Source organism: Taurulus bubalis (genome assembly GCF_910589615.1).
Source record: "Taurulus bubalis genome assembly, chromosome: 6".
Classification (NCBI taxonomy): Eukaryota; Metazoa; Chordata; class Actinopteri; order Perciformes; family Cottidae; genus Taurulus; species Taurulus bubalis.
In genome coordinates, this window is record NC_136594.1 from 13,843,359 (window position 1) to 13,866,881 (window position 23,523).

Consider the following 23,523-nt stretch of genomic DNA (forward strand, 5'->3'; position numbering starts at 1 on the left):
CCCAAACTGCTTCCGTAGCTGCTACAGAAACATCCTAATTCCAGGGGGTGGGGGTCCTGTCAGACACACACACACACACACACACACACACACACACACACACACACCCCGGTAAAACAATATCAAATAAAATTACAACAAAGACAATTGGAGCTGCCCATACATGCATGATATCCTTTGGTTGAACAGCAATGATATGTACATTTTTCATAAACCCATTGCAGTTATACATTTTGTACCATTTGTCATAAACTGAGGGTTGTTGAATAGGTATTATTTCCTTTACTAAGCTGCACAGTCCTCTCCTTGCAAGTTCTTCCACAGAAAAGGAACATGTTTTCAAGGAGCAGATTACAAGTTTTCCCATGAGCCTCTTAATGACACCACAAGCCAACTGTTGCAAGAGGTGTGTATGGAAAAAGCCGCTTGTGAAAATGTTCTTACTATGTTGTATAGGCATTGCTGGGTGCTGAAAACAATTGCATGTCTTCCCTTTTCTCACTGCAGATATTAAAACGTGATGATGACTATGCACTTTCAAAAAAAGCTGAACAGGAGCCGTCAGAACAGCCAGAGAACACAGATGAGCCAGAAATTACAGCTAGTACGATTTCTGATACACTCCTGCAACCACTCAGGTATGCACATACAAACCTTAACTGTGATTCTGTAAATACATCAATGTAATTCTTGCATAGGAATTCATCTAGTAATCAATCATTCATACCAGTTGTAAGATGAGTAAATAGCATGCTGATTTTCTTTATTTTTAGGCCTAACTTTTACAACAGCGGAGAAACAAATGCTGAGGAGGAAACCTTGTTACGTCAGACTGAAGAGCAGGCGGATGTCGTGGAGGAAGCTTTCCCTCGTTTGTTTACAACTCCAGAAAGTCAAGAATCTGGCAGTTCAGTCTCTGCATCCCAAAGTGAAGTTCCCTATTCTGTGGATGCTGTTCTCAGGTCTTGTAAATCAGTGGAAAATTCTACCTTTAGACCTTTAGTGTCCTATACCCCAAGAACTGACTTTGAAGAGATCACTGTTCCAAGGCTAAGCTCAAAAACCCAAGATGAGAAGGTCATTCATTCGGTAAATACCAGAAATGAAGTGAACAATTCCCAGGAAAAATTATTCAAGAGCCTGTCATCCCTCAAAGTGCATACCAGTCTGCTTTCCAAGAACTGCCCTAGTCTTACTCTGACCTCCAGGGATAACAAGACCCAAGTTGGCAAAATGCCAGAATCAATGAAACCTGCTCAAAGAGCTACTTGTGAAGTCAAGTTGGAGTTGCTGTATTCTCCTGTCACTGGAGCAGAGAAGTCTGTGTTATCCAAAGGAGATATGAAGCCTTTGGATATTACATGCTCTGACACCTGTAAAAGTGATGGCGTTCTTCCTTTTGTACGCACTCATCGCAAAAGCATTTTTCCAAGACAGACATCTACTTCCAAACATCCTGCACAGTTGAGGCCCCATCTCTCCTTTCTGATATCTGACTCAAAAGCCTCAAAAAAGCCTTTTTCTCCTTCAGTTTTCACAGACTTTAAAGGTGGAGCTGCTGTTCTTGTTGAACCCATCATCAGCACCTTTAAGACAAGTGATTCTGCAAACTCTGGCAGTTGTCATTTTGTAGAGAAACAACCGACTCAGATCCACATGCACTCCAAAAAGATGCAATCTGTCCTCAACCATGACACACAACAACCTTATTCAACTAAAATCACAGCAGAGTGCAGCAGTAAAACGTCACAGGATTTGGTAGTTGGATGTAAAAAGACCCTTAAAACACCCTTTTATAACCTTTTCGCAAGTCCCATTACTGACACTCTGCAGCCCATAGACAATTCTGTACCAAGTTCGTCTTGGGCTCAAGGCTTCATTCAATCTTCCTGTCCTGCTCCACAGCCTGCAGGTTGCAGAAGCAATTGTATTAAAAGCGCAGTTGAACCTGACAAAGCCCCTGCCAGGTCCTTCCTTAGCCTTTTTGCTGCCCCTCTCAGTGCTGCTCCTTTCCAATGCATCCAATCTCAACAAGATTATTCAAGGACCTCCTCCTGCTCTCAACAGTCAAACTAGTCCGTTGATCATGCATCCCATTTATCAAACTCCAAACCAAGTACTTCTGGTTTAGAGACACCTCTTCAACACCAAGTTAATAATGTCAAAGAAATATATTGTGTGGCAAGATCTTCCTATTTCTCTCTTAATCCTAAAGTAGAAAATGAAGACGGATCAACGGAGCACATCAAAAAACCTACGAAGCAGCTGCTGAATCCCGTCTGTAGCCTTGATTCTCTCAGTGAGACGTCTACCAGTCCAACTCCTTGTGGTAACAGTCCTTCTACAACCCATGCTCGTCAGCAGCTGCCCGACATCGCATCCGACAAAGGTAAAGCCATGCTCCCTACTGCTTATAAATACTAGTGGGAAATTCTGACTTATGAAATATGTTGTTAATGCCTCATTTTGTTGGATCTACAGAAGCAGACACTGCAAATTCAGTTCTGAAGACACTCTTCTTGTGCCTGAGCCCATACCACCAGGATGGAGAGCAACAGGGCAGTATTCAGATCGGTGTCACTTCAGGTATGCTGTTAATTCATTCCTGAAGATATTTATATTAACTAGTGCCGGGCCCTTTGAAACAGTGCCTGTTCAGAACAGGCTGAATGCTTGGCGTGTGGTGTCACACTTAGAACTGTGCTCTACTACTCACGGCCAGAAACAACAGTGAAATACACTCTGGTTCAGGAAAAAACACCATGGGCAAGTCCTTGGGGCCCCAAACTAAAATGTCCCTCAACATCTATGGATTTACTATGGTGTTTAGATATGAAAATATTGAATTATGTTAATATTGTAAGTCAAAGTCTGATGCAATCATTTACAAAAGGCTCCTAATCTCCCTAAAAAAAGAAGATATGTAACTCAACTTTTTACAATTGACAGTGTAATTCAACAGAAATGATTCAGATTTGACTCTCGATTTATAACAATGGTAGTATGATGCATTATTATTATATTATAATTAAAAGCTCCACCTTGAAAGTGACATTAAGTACATTTGAGTACATTGGGCTGATAATGCCTCTCTCACTCTTCACTTCAAATGCACAGTATTATTAGCCTTACTATTATGGTTTTACTTCGGTAAAACAGTTTGTAGTAGCCTCCTTCTTCTACCACTCCCAATACCAACATTCCCACTTAGAGAAAGGGTTGAAGTAAAGCAAAAGCACAGGGTTTTCCTGGGACCCCCAAATTACTAAATCTGCCATGAAAAACTCACCTAACCATTTGTGGTGAAAGAGCTCTGTCCATTCAATTGAATTATTCCAAGTATCTGTTTAAGAAATTAAAGATAATGTGTTTCACATTGCATTTGTTTTCTTTAAAGGAGATTGAAAAGGTTAATTTCCACAACATTTGTATTCTGCAGTCCACTGAGAAAACCGTTGCACGTTTTCACGCATATTTATCTCTTACTGCTTTTCAGATGTGCATATTTGAAATGTATCTTAAGTTCAGCAATACCATTGCTGTTTGCTCAAAGGTACTTTTATAAAAGTAACCTGTGAAACAGTTATCGTTTCTGTTCAGGTCACTTGAAAACAAAATCTGAAAAAATGGCCACACACACACAACAAAGTGACTTTTGGTAAAAGGTCACATGGCTTTCTTGTTAAATTGTTCTGCTTTTTTTTGTTTTGTTTCAAGTCATCCAGAAAAATCATATAGAACTGAGAAAAATGTCATCATCATCATCATCATCATCATCATCTTAGTGTCTTTGGTTACATGGACCAGAGTTCTTTACATGTTTTCGCTGACGGTAGCATTTGATTAGAACTAAAAAAATACCAACATTAAAGGAAATCCTGAAGTGACAAATGCAAATACTTGCATGATCTGATATTTATCTCACAAGACACATTTGGGTTTGGTTTCGATCAGATTTAAGTGATTCTTCACACATATTTAGCTGCTGGAGGGCAGAGAAAAGTATCCTGGGGATGAGGTCAACTACCATAATATTAATAAAACTTCTGGGCCCCATTTAAAACAATTACTGGATGTAAAAACAATGCATATACACTGAAATTAAGTTAATTATATTGTCATGTTAACCTCAATTGTGGAGCACTTTAATACATTTACTACAATATGAGTGCAATAAATTAATAATGAATCACCTCTCGTGACATTTAACAATTCTTATCTAGATATAACGGCCAAGGATTGTTTGTAGGCACGTGATGAATTAGGCACAATTCAAAGCTGCTGTTGAACATGGTTTGAAAATAAAAAATAAATTATGCAAACTTGTGATCAACAGCATTTCTACATCCATTTGTGGCTCACTGGAAATTGGTGTATATGTTCAGCACAGTAATACAAAAAACAGTAATTCTGAAGGTTTCTAATCAATATTTTTAATGGTGTAGTGTTAGAGAGTGGGGAATAAGTGAGCCTAAAATACTATTTATTTTAGTGTAAGTATCCACCGGGGTTGTAGAAGTAGTACAGTCCAGGTTATGTTATATTCCTCTTTCAAGCCACAACACGGCAATGTTATCTTATCTCGGGCAACTGATGGCATGGCCAGCATGTTTGATGAATGAGCTGCTCTTGGGCTTCGGCTATACTGATGCCAGTGTGCAAAGACCTGAAGGCTTTGCCAACATACTGAGAGGCAAAACACAGCTAACCGACACTGAAGCAAACGTCACAAACGCATTTAACGATGTTAGGAGGCTTCCTTGCCTTTAATTTTCAGATACATTTTTGTATTACTTTTTATTACTACTACTTTATTAAGAAATTATCTTTACAATTTCTTCATTCAATCTCTTTATTTCTTTAAAACTGCACAACATAAAATGATGCATGACGAACCAAATCATTTAATACAATATTCAAACTCTCAGACACGAATGGATCGTTGAAGGTCTTTATTGATGGACTATAAACACTGCCCCAACAAGATAATCTAAGGGCATGAGAAATATATATATATATATATATATATATATATATATATATATATATATAAATATATATATGTACAGATACAACAATGGAAGGCCAAAGTATTTAAACTCAAAGTACAATCTTGCTGGCAATTTATGACAATTGTTAATAAAAACCTTTTTTTCCCCCTGTGGCCTGAAATGTAAAATGTTGTTGAGTAAGTTATTTGAAAGTATACTTTCCAGGAATTGTCGCTTCCTTTTTGTAAACACAACATTCAAAGACAAAGTTTGATTATTGTGAAACAAACCCCTTAAGCTGCTCCTCCTCTGGACAGAGGCAACAGTTTCTATTGCTTTCCTCCTCACTCGTTCCTTAGTAACTGTAGACACAATTATTGTACTTTATTGTAAAGTGATACAAACACAATAACTGCTGCTTATAAAAGCTATGTTTTGCAGGCTCCCTAATTATTATGCAATGCATTGAACTTACCACTGTATTCACTCAAATGATCTAACAGTTATACATTTTAAGAAGCAGTCAGCTATAATACAAGTAGAACTCACATTTGCTCAATAAATGCTATGGTTGTGTACAGTTACAGTGTATTACAATGGAGGGGGGGGGGATTGAGAGGTTCAGGGCTGATTTAAAACATGCCTAGTTAAGCCATTTTCAACACATGAAATGTCAATTTTTATACATTTGGCTCGAAACAACAATGGATGTGCGTACGGAGGGGAGATTGTAATCCTTGTCTCTGTAAAAAGTCTGTGGCGCCTGATATGAATGACCTCGTGTGAATGATCTTTCTCTCTCCTTCACCTGAACCCTGGTCACTGACCTTAATGTTTTACCAGTCGATGCTGCGTGACCACATTCACAGACAGCTGATTGTTCTGGTGTTAATTCAGTTCATTCAATGTTCAGCATTCTTTTACACAGTTATTGCATGTAATGAAATACATCATGCAAGTTTTTTTTCCCAGGGGAACCTTGTTTTAAGGGTTTTAATGTCCCCTGATACCAGAACAGGAGTTACCACGTGACTAAAGTGTCATACTTAGCCACCTCAATTATAACTGAACAAACACTACTTGCTTAGGAAGACTAAGATGTAGCTGACAGCACCGGAGAAAGCTAATAATCCCCTGGCTTCAGTTCAATATTTAACACACATGAAAGGTATCACTAACGCTCAGCAAGAAAGCCAAACATTTTGTATTTTTGCAGGCCATACCAGAAGTTAGCATCGCAGTGAAAAAGACCAAAACAGAATGGCAAACACAAGTTACACTTCCACATTTTGTTGAGAAAGAAAATCGTCACAAGTGAACTCCATTTTTATGATGTTTTAAAGCAATTGGCAGAATTAAAAAGCTAACAGTAGGCTAAAAATGAATTGCACCATGCTCGCATTACTTCACGTCACCACCACTAAGCCAGTGTTTGGTGTGATGACGTTTAGTAGTCTGACTTAGCCCCTTGTTAGCAACCAGTCTTTTTGAAACACATGAAAACCCTCAACATTTTATGGTAAGATATTTAGTTACACATTTTATGCTTAAGAACAAAACGTTAAAATCTCTATGAGGTTTGTTGTCAAAACAAGCTTTTTAAAGCCTAAAAGAACCCATTGACTTTGAGATGAGAGAACTGAAAGTTCTACAGCATTCAAATGAGCTCCTGTACATGCTGCATGCATTATAATACAGTCGGCACACTAATGCAGTCACTCCTCTTCATCAGCTGCTGGGGAGCTGCTGTTTGCCTCACCATCATCAAGAAGCGTGATTTCCTCTGTAGGTTTGTCACATTTGCCGTTAGTCTCTGATTGGCTGACTAGCCCACTGGTAGGGGCGGATGTGGACTGTGTCGGGGTGTAAGACTGGAGATCAGCGTCGTCCTCCTGCTCTTGATAATACTCAAGCGTTTTCCTCTTAAAGCAGCCCAACTTAGGACAGAGACGAGAATATCATTAGAGCAAACGCCACAGATTTTGCAGCAGAAATGTATAGTGAAATGTTTTTGGATCATTTACTAACAATCAAGCAACAGCTAGAAGTTTGTCTTGGATTGAAGCTTTTTCTTGTATTGTGGTTTGGAATTCAAATAGAAAGTCAACTCTCACCTTAAACATGATGACAGTGATGATGATCAGAAGCAACAGTCCCAGTCCAATTCCAGTTAACATGATCAGCAGTTGATCCGGGAGCATTATGAACTCAACCCGAACATCAGCCTGTTGCCAGAGAAAATACAAGTGTTCAAAGTGGGGCCTCTATATATGTGAATGATGATCTAAAATGTAGATAAAAGAGTTTTGGCTGTTCATGTGTCGACTGAATGTACCCATTTCACTGTTGGATCTTTGTCGGACTTCCCCTGCGTAAAACAATATGTATTTGATTAATGTATACAATAAATTATCCTGAAAAAGCAATATCTTTCAAGTGGCATAACTGTGGTCAAATGTGAACATACCTGTTGTTTATGAGAGTCCAGCACATATCGTTGCTTGTCATAGTTGACATGTATAAAGTTTTTAAATTGAACCTCTCCGCCATCTCCAGTATATCGTTTAAGAAAGGCAATATTCTGCGAAGTAAAAGTATGTCAATTTATGATATATTCACCACTTTCAATGGTATGTATGTATGCATTCTGTCTGTGTTTGCTGCTACGTACCGCTGCATGCTGTTTGAGATCTCTGAATTGTACGTCTCCTGACAATGTAAACTCAGTGGGTGATTCTTTCTCCAGAATGAAACTGTCACACATTATGATTTTACAATATTTTTCTGGCGAACAGTACTGTAACACAGTAAGTTGACTTTATTAGGGGTTTGTAATTCCACAACATGTTCAGTTAGAATATTTTGATACTAAATATGTTTTACTTACTTCAGATTTTGTATCATTAATGCCTGTGCAGTGAGTTTTGTTCTTAAAAAAAGAAGGTAATTAAGGACACATTAAGGATTTGTAATTCTATACAAAGCAGCAGTATAACCACGTAAAAGTAGCGCTCTGTCAGTCGCTGACTTACCTGCTGGACAGAGACTTGATAGTTTGTCATTTCAAAGTTATGTTCCAGTTTAGTTGGGAAGAACAGGGACACGTTGACAGGAAAGTTCTTGAAACCAAGATTTTCTATCTGCAAAGAGAAGGAGGCATTTGCTCCATTTTAAAAGAATAGTTGACATTTGAGGAATTAAACCATCCTGCTGTGAAACAACAGTGCTCGCCACTACACCACCATGCAGGCCTCAAGTAGCATGTTATGTCTCATTTGTTTAGTCCATTCAAACCCTGTACTGCATTGCACACTACCTGCTCACCACTAAACACCACCGTTAGTGGCTAGCTGGTGAATATTTAGCAACTAATTCACCTTGGCGTTGGGAAAATCAAAAACTAGGCAAAAAGGAGAGAGAATATTCAACTAAAGTAGTGAACTGAAACACAACCTTTTAAATGAATACTACTTTTGCTTTGTTTCTGCTGGATGTGTAAATAGGCAACTGTATGCTGCGCTAACGAGTTCCCCAAAATCTTTACGGGGAATCGGGATGATGTGTCAATGTTGTGTTCGATGTGTTCATGTTCATGTGTAGCCAAATAATCGGCAATGGCAGGTCTGAAATTGCAACTTAATCAATGAGCTACTTAATGATTAGTTAATATTAGCTTCGATTGGTTATTTTTTAATCAGTAATTTACTGCCTCACCTTGTATATAGCAACTATTTGTTTAGGTCCAGTGTCCTCTGTTGTGAAATTCAGATAGTTGATAAGGTCTTCTTTCCTGAAAAGTGTACAAGATAATCACAACATGCAGGTGGCTGTAGGACAATATAACCACTGACTGGAATAAAAATGTAAAAATGACTAGGCCTATATAAGAACTACAGTTCCAAAATGTGAATAGAGACACTTACACCATTACTGCCATTTTAATTTCAAATTGCACTGGGATGCTTTTGCTCAGGAAAGCGATTCTGCTGGAGTTTGTATTATCACTGAGGATGTAAAAAGCATGTCTTGTGAACATTAAACAGTAAATATGTCATGACAGTAATCAATAATATTTTAGTAACACATAGACCAGGTTTGGCTTCGGTCTGTGTGTTAGATTGTATGAGAAGGCCGCTACCTTTCACCAGTAATGTTCAGGGTAATTGTGTCATCCCATTCGTACTTGTTCATGATGTGGAAAGAAGTCATGAATGTTGCCTTCACAGAAAAAAAGATGATGATGTTTGATGTGAGTGAAAGAGAAAGAGAACATATTGAAATGAGAGAAGTTTGGCAAGGGTGTAAATGTCACAGGTTCAGGCAGTTGGCACAGTTCTTGATTTCTGAAACTTCTGTCCGGTTGCAATGTGACTCACTGCTGATCTGCTGCGAAACACAGGACGGCTGATGCCACATATAGTTTTGTCAAATACTCCCTCGAGATCGTGGCAGCTGTGCATTGTTGGTCTCTGTTTTAGGAAAACACATGTGAACTGAGAGAGCTGGAATAAAAGCTTTTAGTTTGAATTCAATGCTGTGACGTGACCACAGCGCACTTCTTTCCAACTCTAAACACCCAGATTTTTTTTTTTATGTGAAGAATTATTTACTTCAGCCCCAGCTGCATAACACACTGAGCTCCCAGTAGACCACTTTGACAATCGAACACTTGAACTGAACTTGGTCACTTTAGCATTCACCTGGTGCAATATTACGTGCAATACGTTTAAGTACTTTTTTATATATACTTTTCTATTCAGTCTGTATATTAATATTCTACTGTTTTACTGTTTATTTATATTTATTTATATAACTTGTTTCTATTTTATTATTCTTTATTCACTTGAGAGCAATGCTGCTGTAATCCTGTAATTTCCCCACTGAGGGACTAATAAAGGATTATCTTATTTTATCTTATCTTATCTTAACTGAGAATGCCTCAAGTGACATCACTTGAGGCAGTCCCCTTTAACAAGCAGGATAAGTTACCTTTATAAAAGTCATCCTAGAGAAGGAGAGGCCTATGGGATAGTGCATTGTTAGGCTGGTGTTGTAGGAGTCATCCCCATGATTGGACAGTTCAACAACCACGTTGAAGTAGTTCTCTTCTGTCACCAATAATGTTGGAGTCCTAACAGAAAGAGAGTACATTTGGTCATGTGATGTTAATATTACAGTTGTGTGCTATGTTTATAATTTATACATACGTGAAGTTGAAATCCACGTCAAGTTCGGCAATACAGGTGTCATTCTTTCTACAATGTTTTTCAAAGGGAATCTGTAATAAAAGGATATGTCTGTTCATTTCATTCTTGAAAACACAGAGCAAGCCAGAAAACAATGGCATCAACAGCACAAGATGCCTTTAATAAACTAACCTGACCTTGTTACCAGACAAACTTACTATTAGTCACAGACAGTTATTGTGCCAGTTTTAAATTGTAATTTACCGCCCTCCACCGTGGCCACAACTAAAATATCTCAACAAATTCTGGGTGTATTGCCATGAAGTTGTGCACAGATGTTATAATTAATCAGAGAAGTGATTTGAAAGACTTCTAGCTCCTGATTATTCATCTAGTGCAGGGGTCTCAAACTGGCGGCCTGCGGGCCATTTGCGGCCCCCCTCCCAACGGCCCACTACATAATGCTAAAATTATCATATTTCCGGGCGGCAATTTTTTTCTTTTTTTTTCTTCTCCATATAAATTCAAACGCCCCCTTAATATACAATTGAAATAAAAAACTAAATTTTGGGTAATGTGCCTTTTTGGAAGCACATATCTGTGTGAGAAACCTTTCTCGACTATGAACTTTAATAAATGCAAGTACAGGTCCAGGCTTAGTGACGCCTATCGTGAAGCTGTACTCAGGGTTTCCACTGAGGCCTCGATCAGGGCCAATGTGGCTCAGCTGTGTAAGCGCTGCCAGGTGTCTGGCAAGAAGTACAAACATATTCAGGGGTTGCATTTGTTGGTTTGGTGCAATGTTTCAATAAGCTATTTAAAAAAATCTAATATGTTTGCACTGTTCAAATATAAAAATGAATAAAAACTGCTGGTTAATATGTTATTAATGTAAAAGTAAATAAATAAGTAAACTTTCAAAAATATTGCGCTTTCTGTGTGGCCCTCCTATGAGATCACAATACCAGCGGTTACCCCAAGCCAAATTGAGTTTGAGACCCCTAAACTAGTGGCCCTAGCAGGTTGATATTTTTGGTTGAGAGTGAAATGTGTCAACAACAATTTATGGATTCCCGTGAATTTTGGTAGCAACATTAATTTTTTTGGTCCCCAAAGGAATTGTAATAACTTTGAAAAGATTAAGATGGTAAACATGGTAAACATTATATAATGGCTATCAACTCAAGTAAAAAGTATTGCCTGTGTAACCAAAAGCTTGATATACAGTTTAGTATAGCTTATTCATATTGGTGTTTGAAAATGTGCATCTTCAGTCGGAACAAATTCCATGTCAATATAATAACAACAACAAAAAAGATACAAAAGTTGTACAGTTTAAGTGTCTAGCTAGCCTGGAAAAATACCACGGTTTGGTTAATTCAGATATTTAGTAACAAATATATCCTCAAGGTCTTTGCTGTCTGTGTCAAAGGTAAATTCCGACTTGGAAAAGTAAAAAAAAAGACAAATTTACAAAAGTCATAGTTGCATCTGTAAAACAGAATTCCATTCCACCTTCTAGATCCTTTTCTTTATGTATTCACAAATGTCTTACAGGTTGATTTGGGCACATGGAAAAAGAAAAATCAGCAATGATTCAAATGAATTTGACAGCCTGCAGCCTTTTACTGAAGTCACTGTACATACCTCAATAACAGCCTGCATTTTGCTGTCCATATTCAGGACGGCACTCGCACTCTCATCGTCAACTTGGGAAAAGTTTAATTTAATACTGATGGGGGATAATGTGTCTTTCACACATTTCTGCAAGAAAAAAACAAGTAATCTGTTGTTGTTGAAGTTCAGACAAAAAGCAAACAGTTCATTTGAGAAAATTTGGTTTTAACATTAGACTAACAGACAGAATAATGAATTAGTGTATTATGATCATTATTATTATAACTGTTTTAATAATAAATAAATAATAAGTCAGCATCTCAAGCTCCCAAGCCGAGCCATACCAGAAGCCTGAAGGAGTAGAGGAACAGATGAAGACAGCTGTGCAATGAGAAAATAAGCTAATAGGGAAAAATAATTATAATACATAATAGTGTATTTGTGAAAAACAATTACATTATAAAATAGCTATAACTTTTAATTATTAAAAAAATAAAAATATATTTATAAAAAAGCTATAACTTTGTGATTCTGTTTAGGCCAGCAGAGACGGCTTAAAAGGCCCTGGCGGCCCACCACTGTTGTAACCCACACAACACTTTAAATCCACAAACTATCTGAGGTATAGAGACATTGGTGACATTTATAGATGTACAGTTGGTCATAGCTGTATATGTGAAGGTGAATATTATCAATTAATCTCCATACTGGCATGTAGACAGAGTAGTTGAAGCAAGTATCTTCGTCCCTCAGCTCGTAGACGGAGTTAAGATTTCTAGATTTTGTGTTGGTTTGACTGAAGAAACCTCGAAATGTTGGTCTCATTGGATCCACATGGAGCATGTACGAGATGTTCAGGCCGGAGCTCATTGCTGCTGCAAACATCAGACATACATCAGGGTTAAGATATTGATAGGGTGTGATGTGTCAGCAGCTGCTAATAAAGCCCATTATTGGGTCAGGCCCGTACCTGGTTTGCTCTTTGTTGTTTCTACCATTTCAAAGCAGGCTGTCAGGGTAACCATTGGTAAAGTTTCATCCGTCTTCCCCAGGCAGTCAATTTTGTCAGTACTTATCTCATTCGGTAGAAAAGACAGACGGGCATTGACATTAAAGATGGGCCTGGACCTGAAATAAATTCATCAAAAAGATAATCAGACTTTGCACAGGGCCACACAGAAAGCGCAATATTTTTGAAAATGTACTTATTTATTTACTTTTACATTAATAACATATTTTGGTAACCAAAAAAGGCAACCAGCAGTTTCTATCCATTTTTATATTAGCTTTTAACAGTGCAAACATATTTGATTTTTTAAAATAACTTATTGAAACATTGCACCAAACCAACAAATGCAACCCCTGAATACATTTGTACTACATTCTATTTCTTGCCATACACCTGGCAGCTGAGCCACATTGGCCCTGATCGAGGTCAGCTTTGAGTACATGCAATATACTTGGAACACTCTCCACATCCGCTGAGAAGGGGTCTGCAAACAGCTGCCCCGCATAACCTGCTCTCTTCTTATCCAAAACTGCCCGGTCATGTGCCTTTGACCTTTGCCATTATTTTAAGCCAAACTAAATAAAACATTTTAATATAATTTTTTTTATTTTATTTCAATTGTATATTAAGGGTAGTTTGAATTTATATGAAGAAAAAAAAAAATTAAAACATGAAAAAAGAAGGGCCGCCAGTTTGAGACCCTGACCTAGACCATTAACAGCACATGATGATTGTTCTGGTTCGTGCATTGTCTCATGGTGCTTTTGTTGTTAAAACTCAGCATTGAGATGTAGACGGGCTTTGAGAGAGAAGGAGTTTGCAATTGCACATACAATGTTCACAGTGTCCATACCTTAAGACAACTGCAGTGCCCTGTGATCCGATAACAATATCTGGGAGTCCGTCCTCTCCGAGGTCAATGTCCCCATCAATGGCTTGTCCAAAGAATCTCAGCCCAGGTATTATTTTCTGTCCCATGATTCTCTGGAATAACATGAACATGATTTGCACACATATGGAAAGGCATTCATTGCAGGGTGGGGGTGGGGGGGGTCCAAATGCTGTGTGTTTAGTTATTTTAATCGAGACAGATACAGGTTTTTAAAATCACTAAAAATACCCTGATGACAATTGTATCCTCTACTCAGCCATATTATTTAAAGGATTTCTTTGTTTGTTTTTATTAAAAAACACACTAATTTGTCTAACCCTCATGATGTTGATGCACTATTTATTTTATTTTATGGGGCATTTTAGGTATTTAGACGTAAATGGTAGAGAGGAAACTCCTGCTCTATGCAGAGTGAACATTCACCAAATTTCCTTAATATATAGGGCCAACTACCTTTATTCCAAAAATACAACAAAACTACAAAAAAAATTGTCAGTTTTTCTTTGTCTCACCTGGCTGAAAGTGCTGCGTATCCCTCTGTGTCTGTCACCCAGGTAGATGTACACAGTCCCCGCGTTATCATTCTCAAGGGGGGCTCCAACAGCCACGTCTCGTAGTCCATCTCCATTTAAATCTGCAAGACTGGATATGGTGGAGCCAAATCTCCCCATGGATGGTACAGTCACATTCAGTTCATGTTTCAGTTGCATCTGTTGGAAATAAGAACATATATTCATTGATTAAGAGAATACTGCATGTATTAGCTTATTAAGACTCAAACACAGATTCTGAACTATGACCTCCCCTATTGGTTTGAGGACTATGTTTTTTGGAGGTTGGGGGTTTGGGAACAGGAAGTGACAAGAGGTTGGAGCTTAGTACAACCTAATGCCGAACAAGACATTGTCCAGGACCAAAATGCTACAATTAACTCACATTAACACACTGTGAAAGGAATAAGGTTGTCAGACCAAAACATGGTGAACTCCCAGATTGTACAACGTTGTAGTGGCGAGTGGTCAATCACATCGTAGTCTTTTATCTCAGCCCACCTCATCAGTCAGTGTGTATATGTAGATCTGGCCTTCTCTCTTCTCCTGAGGCTGGTAAAACAGTGGAGCTCCCACCAGCAAGAAGTCTGTGTTACCATCTGAGTTGACATCTACTGAGCACAGCTCTGCACCAAAGTAGGAACCAATCTGAAAAAAAAGTTGATATAATTTAAATTATAAACAATTATATGCCGTTCCCATTTTTTTAAGTCTACATGTCCTGTATCAATGTTTTTTTCTTCTTCACAGTTTTTCTTAAAACAAAACTAGGTTGTGCAAGTGCAAGGAAGTGGTTTGGTTTCTTTTCTGCAACCACAGAAAACATCATCATGAGACATTTCCTAAAAGTGAAGGACGCTAGCTCCAATGGTGTAACAAAAACATGCTGAGCATAGCACCCTTAAGCTTACAAATATTTTTGTAAAAAAAGACAGTTACCAACCTGGTCCCCATTTATTCTTTGGGCTGCTGTCCAGTTCTTGCCGTTGTGTTTGAAAAGTACGACCTGTCCTATGTGCTCAAATCTTGGTGCCCCCGAGAAATATAGAGGAGCGCTATTCTTCTCTCCAACAGAAATAGAGTATCCTGCAACAGTGTCAGTCACATATGATCAGATTGGAAACTGATTGATGTCATTTACTGGGGCATATGTTTCTCAAATTAAATTAAGCATCAACATCTTTAACCAACTATAAACTTTTTTTTAAAAATTAAAGAAGCAGGTAATCTGAAAAGAAAGAAACAACGTTATGTTCAGTACCCATGTAGGAGTCCATCTGCATGTGTGAATCTTCAATTTGTGTATCTTTTTGTTCATGACGGTGTTGGAGAGAACCACGCCAGCTGTTTGATCCCACTGAACCCAGAAGCAGTGTATCCTGTGAAACAGAAGAGAGGAGTGGAGTTACCAACAGTAATTATGTTGGGAGGAGAGAGATCAACTGTGACAGAAAATAAATCATCTAACAGACATCCAAAAATCAAAGAAACCAAATAAGCAGAGACCATGCTAACTGTTTATATTTAACTGTTAACATTGAATTGAGGGGTTTATGAGCCGTTAACATTGAGATGATGTCACACATATATTGTACATGGCAAATGGCCGATTTACTTTTGTTGTTTCATTATCACAGTTATATTTTTGAGGTACGACCATTGGGCCCTCACTTTGCATTGGCCCAAATTGGCATTCCAAGACGGTATCTAGGCCTTCATGCGTTTTATGAACCAGATCAAATTCATCTGTTTAAAGATACTGTTCACCTGACCCTGTATGTTTAAATGCTCAGCAAGCACTGTGGTTGTGGACTTTATTTATGGGTAAGAGGTGTAGAATCTGTCCAGATTTTGTCTTTTTGACTTTACTCACGTTGTAGAAGACAGCACTGAATCCACTCTGAGACATTTCCTTGGTCATTTCGCCTGCCCGAGACACTTTGGTGCCTAAACAGAAACCATTAGCACTTCATGTTGCTATTGCAGAGGTAAACAAGGGAGATACAAATGATTTTTGTAACATTATTGCAAATTGAGTGGGGGAAAAACTGAATTGAACATCACCTTCCATTTTAAAGATTTTCTTCTGAAAGCTTTTCAGTACTCCTTCCAGTCCTTCATAGTTCTCAATTTTGAAGGCATTTTTTTCTTTTGGTTCTGAAGCAATGGCTTTGAATTTTTCCAGGTCATCAACTTTGACCTGCAACCAGAATGCATCTTGAAAAAAAAGTAGTATCCCAGAGTCCAAAGTCAGCTCACAAAGTCAGCAATACAAGTTTCTACAATCTTGGACTCAAAAATGTTTTTTAATGTTTTTCTTTTTCTAGAAGTATGACGATGAGAAGAAGTATATTATCTGCATACAGTTGTAATTAAAGGCATTGCATGTGTGACTGTTTTAGCTGAATAAATAAAGTAATGGCATTTTATATCACATCATAGCTTACCGCAATTACAAGGCGAATTATGTTTTTCTCATCAAATGTTTTAATAATGCCAAAGTCTGAATCGCTGGGATTTCCATCCGTGATTAGTACCAGAACTTTAGTTGCATCAAGAGAAGCACCTGCCTCTGGGTTTTCCAAGATACGATCCCTGAAAAAATGTGTGAAAGTAGCATTAAAAAAAAATCTATAAATTAACATTTGTTACTTCAACACATATGATGCTCATAGTTGTAAACAACAGCTGCTATTTAAATGTTATTCAATTAGAAGTTGAGAACTGTGTAATGTAACTAAACTTACAACACGAATTTGAGGGCATCATGTGTGTTGGTGAGGCCAAACATATGGAATTCTTTTTTAAGTTTTTCGCGATCACGACCAGCTTGGTAGTCGTTGAAGTCAAAAACTGTTCGACTAAAAGTGGAGAACTGAACTGCTGCAAACTGAAAAACGCAGATAGGGTCATATGGTATTCAATGTGTATATAATTCAACAAACAAGTGCTATGAACGCTTTAATTTTGCAGTAGCACAAGGACCTTGATTGATGAGTTCTTAAGGCTGTTCATTATATCCACGATAAAATCTTTATTTTTGTTGAACTCTTCTTCTGTCATACTCCGTGATCCGTCAAAAAGAAAAACAAGGTCCACTGTCTTTTTTGTGCATTCTGAAAAAAGGTTCCAAATTGAAAAGGATATTTAGTCAGGACAAAGGCATTTACATTTCATTTCAGTGCGCGAAGAACAAGTTGTAATAACCACAAAGTTGTAAAAGTTTACACTCTCCGAGTGTCGTTTACCTTGGAAAGCAGGTCTGAAAGAGGAGATTTGCTGAAGTTGATTTGTGATGGTGTAGCACACGCCGTTCACATAGGAGTTCTCATTGCATTCATGCACTACACTTGGACTGCACACCTAGATCAGAACATATAAAGCAGAATACATTTATTCATCATACTGATTTGTTTTGCTCAGAACTTGTATTTGATTTTTCTCACAGTGAATTCGGAGCGTTTGGAGTCTTCAGCTATCGACAGGCCAAAGTGCTTGACTGGTATTGTTGTGTCTGTTAGAGAAAGATCTACGACAGTAGCATTTAATTTGACATTTCATATTTTTGCATTGTTGGACACTGTTTGTTATATTGTTTTTTCGATTCCTTATATAATATTGAAAAATAAATAAATGATATACCTTCAGGGGTGAAGCACTGGATCTGTTTGTTTTGGTGAGGTGTACACACGCCCCCAGATCCATTTAGCCGCAGTGGTGCAGTTACGATTATTCTGTGAAGTGTTTAACCGTGTTAGTGGCCGGGCTGACATGACACCACAGTTTTAAGTAAGGGAAATAAAATGCTTCTGCTGTTGACAGCTGGGCATTACAATGATATCTTCGTAATGTAACAGGAAGTTGCGTTCCAGGATGCAATATCAGCCAAGATAATGAACCACACAGTGTTCACAGGAGCTTCTGAGAAAGTAAACCATAATGACCTTCCTCACACTTAAAGTACATTACAGGAAACCATGCATTACTGATAGAAAGTTGATCACTATAACTTCATGAGTAGTCTGGATCTTGAACATTTTAGTACATCACATATCAACTGAACCACCGAGCTGCAAATGGAAACTTACCCTTTGTTTGTTCCAGAGATGAATTGAAGCACTTTGTATCCAAAGAAATCCTTTTGTTCCCCTGTATAGTTATCTGGAGTTTTCGTATCAATGTTGAAAGTCAAAGAGACAGGGATGGCTACAATCGGAGCAAAAATACCACATATTCAAGTTTTGGTAAATGGAACGAGTAAATTGAGTTGTAAAATAGTGCTCTAGTCTTTCAACCACTCAAAGCACTTTAACAATGCATGTCATTCTTTCATTCTCATCCATTCATAAACTGATGGCAGGGGCTACCGTGCAAGGAGCCACCTGCCCATCAGAACTAGCTAGCAATTCACACTCTTTCCTCCAGTGCAGGTACAGCGTACGGGATCATTTTTGGGGTTCAGTGTCTTGCCTAAGGACACATCGACATGGACTAGCAGAGCCGAGGATCGAACATCCGATCATCTGATTGGAAAACAAACCCACTCGGTCATAATCTAAATAGATGGCAACTCATTTGAAATGCATAAATAATCTAAATTTGAGAAATATGAAATAGCGTCACTGTTTTAGAAATAATGTTATATTTCAAAGATTGGCTAGTAATCTAACATTGCCGAGCATTCATCACTAGTTCTTCATGATGATTAAGAATGCATTGATTTAGTAAATTGTTAAAGTCTGCACGACTCAGTTTTTACATGCAAGAATAAATTTAGAGAAAAAGAAAATTATAAATACAGTTAAAAAAAAGGAAAAGTAGCTTGTGTGTAAAAGAATGCCAGAATAAATCTGAAAATGTATATTTACACCTTTAATCCTGCTCATTCATAGTAACTGAGAGGAACCATGATGCACTCACTTTATACATGTAGACATGTGGCTGCAACATGAGCGCCATCGTTCACATACTTACCTGCATAGTTTGCATTAATATACATATACACTAGGGTGCGGATCAGGTTCAAATCAACACCAGAATATATTACTTGAGAATATCATATTTTACAAACCTTAAACATAACCACACATTGTTACACACAAGGTGGTTGCTATAGTGTTATTCTTAAAAGAAAACTCCACAGATCTAGCATTGCACTTCTAAAACATTGTCAGATTCAGGATGGACAGTTTAAAAAAGGATAAAATTGAATGCCGCAAATCGCACACTTCCTCGTGTCAAAACCCGTAGACTACATATAAGAAGTGGTTTGTGGGCTGCCATTTTCCCAAAGACGTCTATACAATCAGACATATTTTTGTAACCAGATAGTCACCCCTTGATGGCCAGTAGAGAGAAGGCAAGTTAAGAAACTTCTGCATTGACCGTTGACAAAATCCAGCGGCTGTATAACCCACAATGCAACATGTTTGCAATTTGATGGAAGATTTGTGCAGTAGCAGCTATTTCTCAAGCAGCTGGCCTTGAGCAGAAATGAAGAGTGGGCAACAGAGGTCTGGCGAGCTCAGATTTTCAAAAAAAAAAAATACTACACCAAAGAATCTGGTGCGCTATCCACATTCAAGTGTGGCATTAATTCTGAGGGTACACATAACCCAAAGATATAAAGAAGGCAAGATGCTCTGAATCTGCTGTGTGTGTAAATAGCCAGCTTTAAAAAACAACTTTACCGTAACACCTTCATATGATTTTTTGTCAATGTTGTAATTACAGCCCGTAAAAACATCTCTTGCAGTGTGCTCAGCTCTCTTGGTCACTGTATAGTGTGTTTTACAACTTATTGCTAGGAGGGTCAGTTCACTTAAATCACAAAAAAATTCTTAGTTGTATTGATAGTTTTGTTTTGTGTGTGAAACATTCACCTTTTTTTACCATCTTGAAACAAATATAAGTTTGTGCTGCTTATAGACATTTAAAAAATTACATTTTAAAATGTCAAAAACAATTTTTTTCTTTAAAACCACGGACCTTTTAGTTCTTTTAGTGTTGACACTTAGATGATTGAATATGATAAATTAAATATGATAAAATCTGGATAGTGAACATTTATGTAAACAAATTCAAACATTAATAGATATTCCAACTTCCAACAAAAAAATGCTATTTATTTTAATTTTATTTTACCCTCCCAAAAGGAGCTCACATAACATCAAATATCTCTCAAGGGTTGTAGCCTCAAAATCACCGTCAAGTCGTTCCCCACACACATAAAACAATCCTACCTTTCCTTTTGTAGATTAATATTGTCTCATAAATTACTCAAATTGTAGAAAAATGTGAGATCTTACCAACAGCCACCATGTAGGTGAGCAGGAAGATGCGACGGTGCTCATGCATATTTTCTTATCACTCGTCTCTCGACATGCAATGCTGCTGCTGCTGCTGCTGCTGCTTAAAACGTGACAATACTTCCTGTTTAAAAAAATTTGGGTGTTTCCCAAGCTGCTTCCGTAGCTGCTACAGAAACATCCTAATTACACACACACACACACACACACACACACACACACACACCGGTAAAACAATATCAAATACAATTACAACAAATACTATTGGAAACAAGTTGTAAAGATAGGGCGCATTATATCATATGGTTGCATGCACCTAATAAATTTAAAGAAAATTCAAAGAAATCAAGCGGAACCGGCGTGACATGCACTGGGTTCTACAGACGGCAAAACCAGAGAGAGAGAGACAGAGAGACAGAAAGAGAAAGAGATAAGGATATGAAGGAAGCAATGTACCAAGATGGAAAGATGTGTGAGTCGTATAAAGCGCAAATCAAATGGCAAGTCTGTAACAGCTATAACAGGCGACGTGACCACCACAACAACGGCACAAAAAAAGGTAAAAGCAAGAAAATATAACGAGGTATATCTGTCCCTGGGCTTTACGAGCACTATGGTCGGCCAAGAAGACCCCAGTGTGTTGTGTGCCTTAAAATACTTGCGGCAGATAGTATGAAGCTCACTAAATTGAAAAGAAGAGTGCTCTTGACTAACGAAGGGAATGACCTTGACCACAAGTTTCATGATGACCAAAATATGACCAAAATATGACTAGATACGAAACCCCTTTTAAGCAACTTCACCTGCAGACCTCAGTACCACAGAGGAAGACATTGACATGACATCTGACTCAACAAGAAGACCACCGTTCACATCCAATTCACTGGCTGTGTTTTGGATTGAAGTGGAGAAAGACCCACTACTAGGCCAAAGAGCTATCGGCATACTGTTGCCACATCCCATTCATGGGAAACAGGGTGTTCTGCAGTTGCCCCAATGAAGACCAAATACTGATCAAAATTGAACATTGAAAATTAACTGAGAGTGGCGATCTCGAAGCAGCAACTCCGCTTTAACAACATTTGTACAACAAAGCAATCACACATCAGTCACTGATTGATATGTATGAATAGGAATATTATGATCCATGCAGAAATGGCTTGAGTAGTTTGCACATCTTGTTTGTAATTCAATTTTAAAGAACCTAAGAGTTGGGTTAACTACATAGTGGCACTTTTGTATGTCACAAAAAGCTTTTATTGAAAGCAATCAGAACAAAGTAAATCCACATCAGTCATTGCTGGATATATTATTTTCTTGTCCCCGCTGTTAAATGTTTGTTGTTTGCACTTAAAAAAATATATGTTAATTTGATTTACAAATGAATATGCCAGAAAGCACTGAGTAACTTGCAGATCTTGTCTTTGATCAGTCATTATTCTATAAGATTTTTTATTTTATTTGAGTTTGAAAAACCTACTGTAAAATGGGGAAATGTAAGTTGTTGCACTGCTCCTAACTTTCATTTGAACATTCAAAGTGAATTTTACTTATATAATGTATTCAAGAATGTAATGCAATTAATATGTCTGAAAGACTTCTTTTTTTTTTGCTTTATTTGTCAATTTCTTCTACATGTGCAAACATACAGTGCAAAAATAGATTTAAAAAAAGAACATTTAGACAATTTGGACAACATATAAATTAAATAAACTACTGGCACCTTCAGCCCTAAAACTGTCCGGTCTGATAGTCAAAGTCTATCCTGATTCAAAATGTGACTCTGACTGAACATTCCTTTACTTTACGAGTGAGTACCTAAACGATTGATCCACATGAGGGAGCAAAACTGTGACCTGAACCCGATCACAGCTGAGAGTATCTTGAGCACCGTGATAAGACTCGCCCCTTTGAACCTTGTTGTTCCAGTCGGTCACAATTCATTCATTTCTATGTATTAGTATACATTTTTACATTGGGCTTTGTTACTGTACCATTCAGAGTCTGAATTATAGAACATTGCATTCTTAAAACATTCCGAATTGTTTTAGTTGTTAATGCTGTTGACAGTATTTTCTGATTCATGGAGTAAAACTAAAATAAATCCCAAACTCCCCCTTTAAAAACCTTTGACTCGAATATGTCAACATAATTAAACAATCATTTTGAACCTGGCTTTATCCCAGTTTCAGATTTTTGTTCTGGAAATTGATTCAAATTAACAAACAAGTTTTTCATATTTAAACATACACCAACAGCTCACAACATACTTTGAGTAATGTTATGTTTTACCTCTGGAACAGAACCTGGAGGTTTTGGTTTCCCTTTGGCTGCCTGATGTCTAGATTATACAAAAATAATCTGGACATATTTGCTGAAAAGAATGCTGTTGCATTTTTCAATGATGTAAACACCACTCGCCTCCATTGTGTGTGTGTGTGAGGTGGCAGCAGATGTTAAAACTTTAAACCTGGAAAACTAAAACAAACTTTTATGCGTGGCTCAACACCACTATTAGAAAATAATTCAAGTGAGAAGAAAATGTTTAGTTATAGATTATAGGTAAATATTATAGTTAATTTTCTTAATTGTCCGATTATTCTGTATGTCTTTGATATCTCTGTTGATTAATTTTAACTTGTGAATACTGTTCCTTGAAGGCAATGCAGCTTTGCATATTTTGCTTTTCGAAGAACTACATGACATTGAGCCTACATGGCCCTGGCAGAGAAGCAAGTAAGTTTGTTTCTATTTTCATTTTATTCTTGTCAAATGACTGATGACACAGTGAGCCAACATGATGTGAATTGTTTCTCACACTTTAGAAACAGAAGATAACTCTAATCATAGCTGTTCTTTGAACTGAACTAAACACACACAAAAGTCCCCTCTATTTATCAGAACAATATTTCACACATATTCTCATTCAATCAGTGGGCCAGTGTGTACATTGTTTTTTTTCGTGGTCT

General features: G+C 37.6%; 1 protein-coding gene across 1 annotated transcript; it reads right to left on the reverse strand.

Moving 5' to 3' along the window:
- Positions 1–5,069: 5,069 nt before the first annotated feature.
- LOC306737423 (integrin alpha-L-like) lies at positions 5,070–20,603 on the reverse strand (the record flags this gene model as incomplete). The annotated part of the gene is made up of 31 exons (XM_079219157.1): positions 5,070–6,928; positions 7,106–7,216; positions 7,327–7,359; positions 7,459–7,572; positions 7,663–7,788; positions 7,879–7,920; positions 8,024–8,131; positions 8,706–8,781; positions 8,915–8,995; positions 9,130–9,209; positions 9,368–9,460; positions 9,981–10,122; positions 10,199–10,269; positions 11,825–11,941; positions 12,503–12,669; positions 12,765–12,922; positions 13,657–13,787; positions 14,208–14,405; positions 14,748–14,894; positions 15,190–15,332; positions 15,508–15,625; positions 16,120–16,193; positions 16,311–16,446; positions 16,694–16,841; positions 16,994–17,136; positions 17,232–17,362; positions 17,495–17,609; positions 17,693–17,775; positions 17,889–17,980; positions 18,335–18,452; positions 20,555–20,603. The coding sequence occupies 31 exons, from the start codon at positions 20,601–20,603 to the stop codon at positions 6,707–6,709; spliced, it is 3,567 nt and encodes a 1,188-aa protein (XP_079075283.1). The 3' UTR covers positions 5,070–6,706.
- Between the last annotated feature and the right edge of the window lie 2,920 nt (positions 20,604–23,523).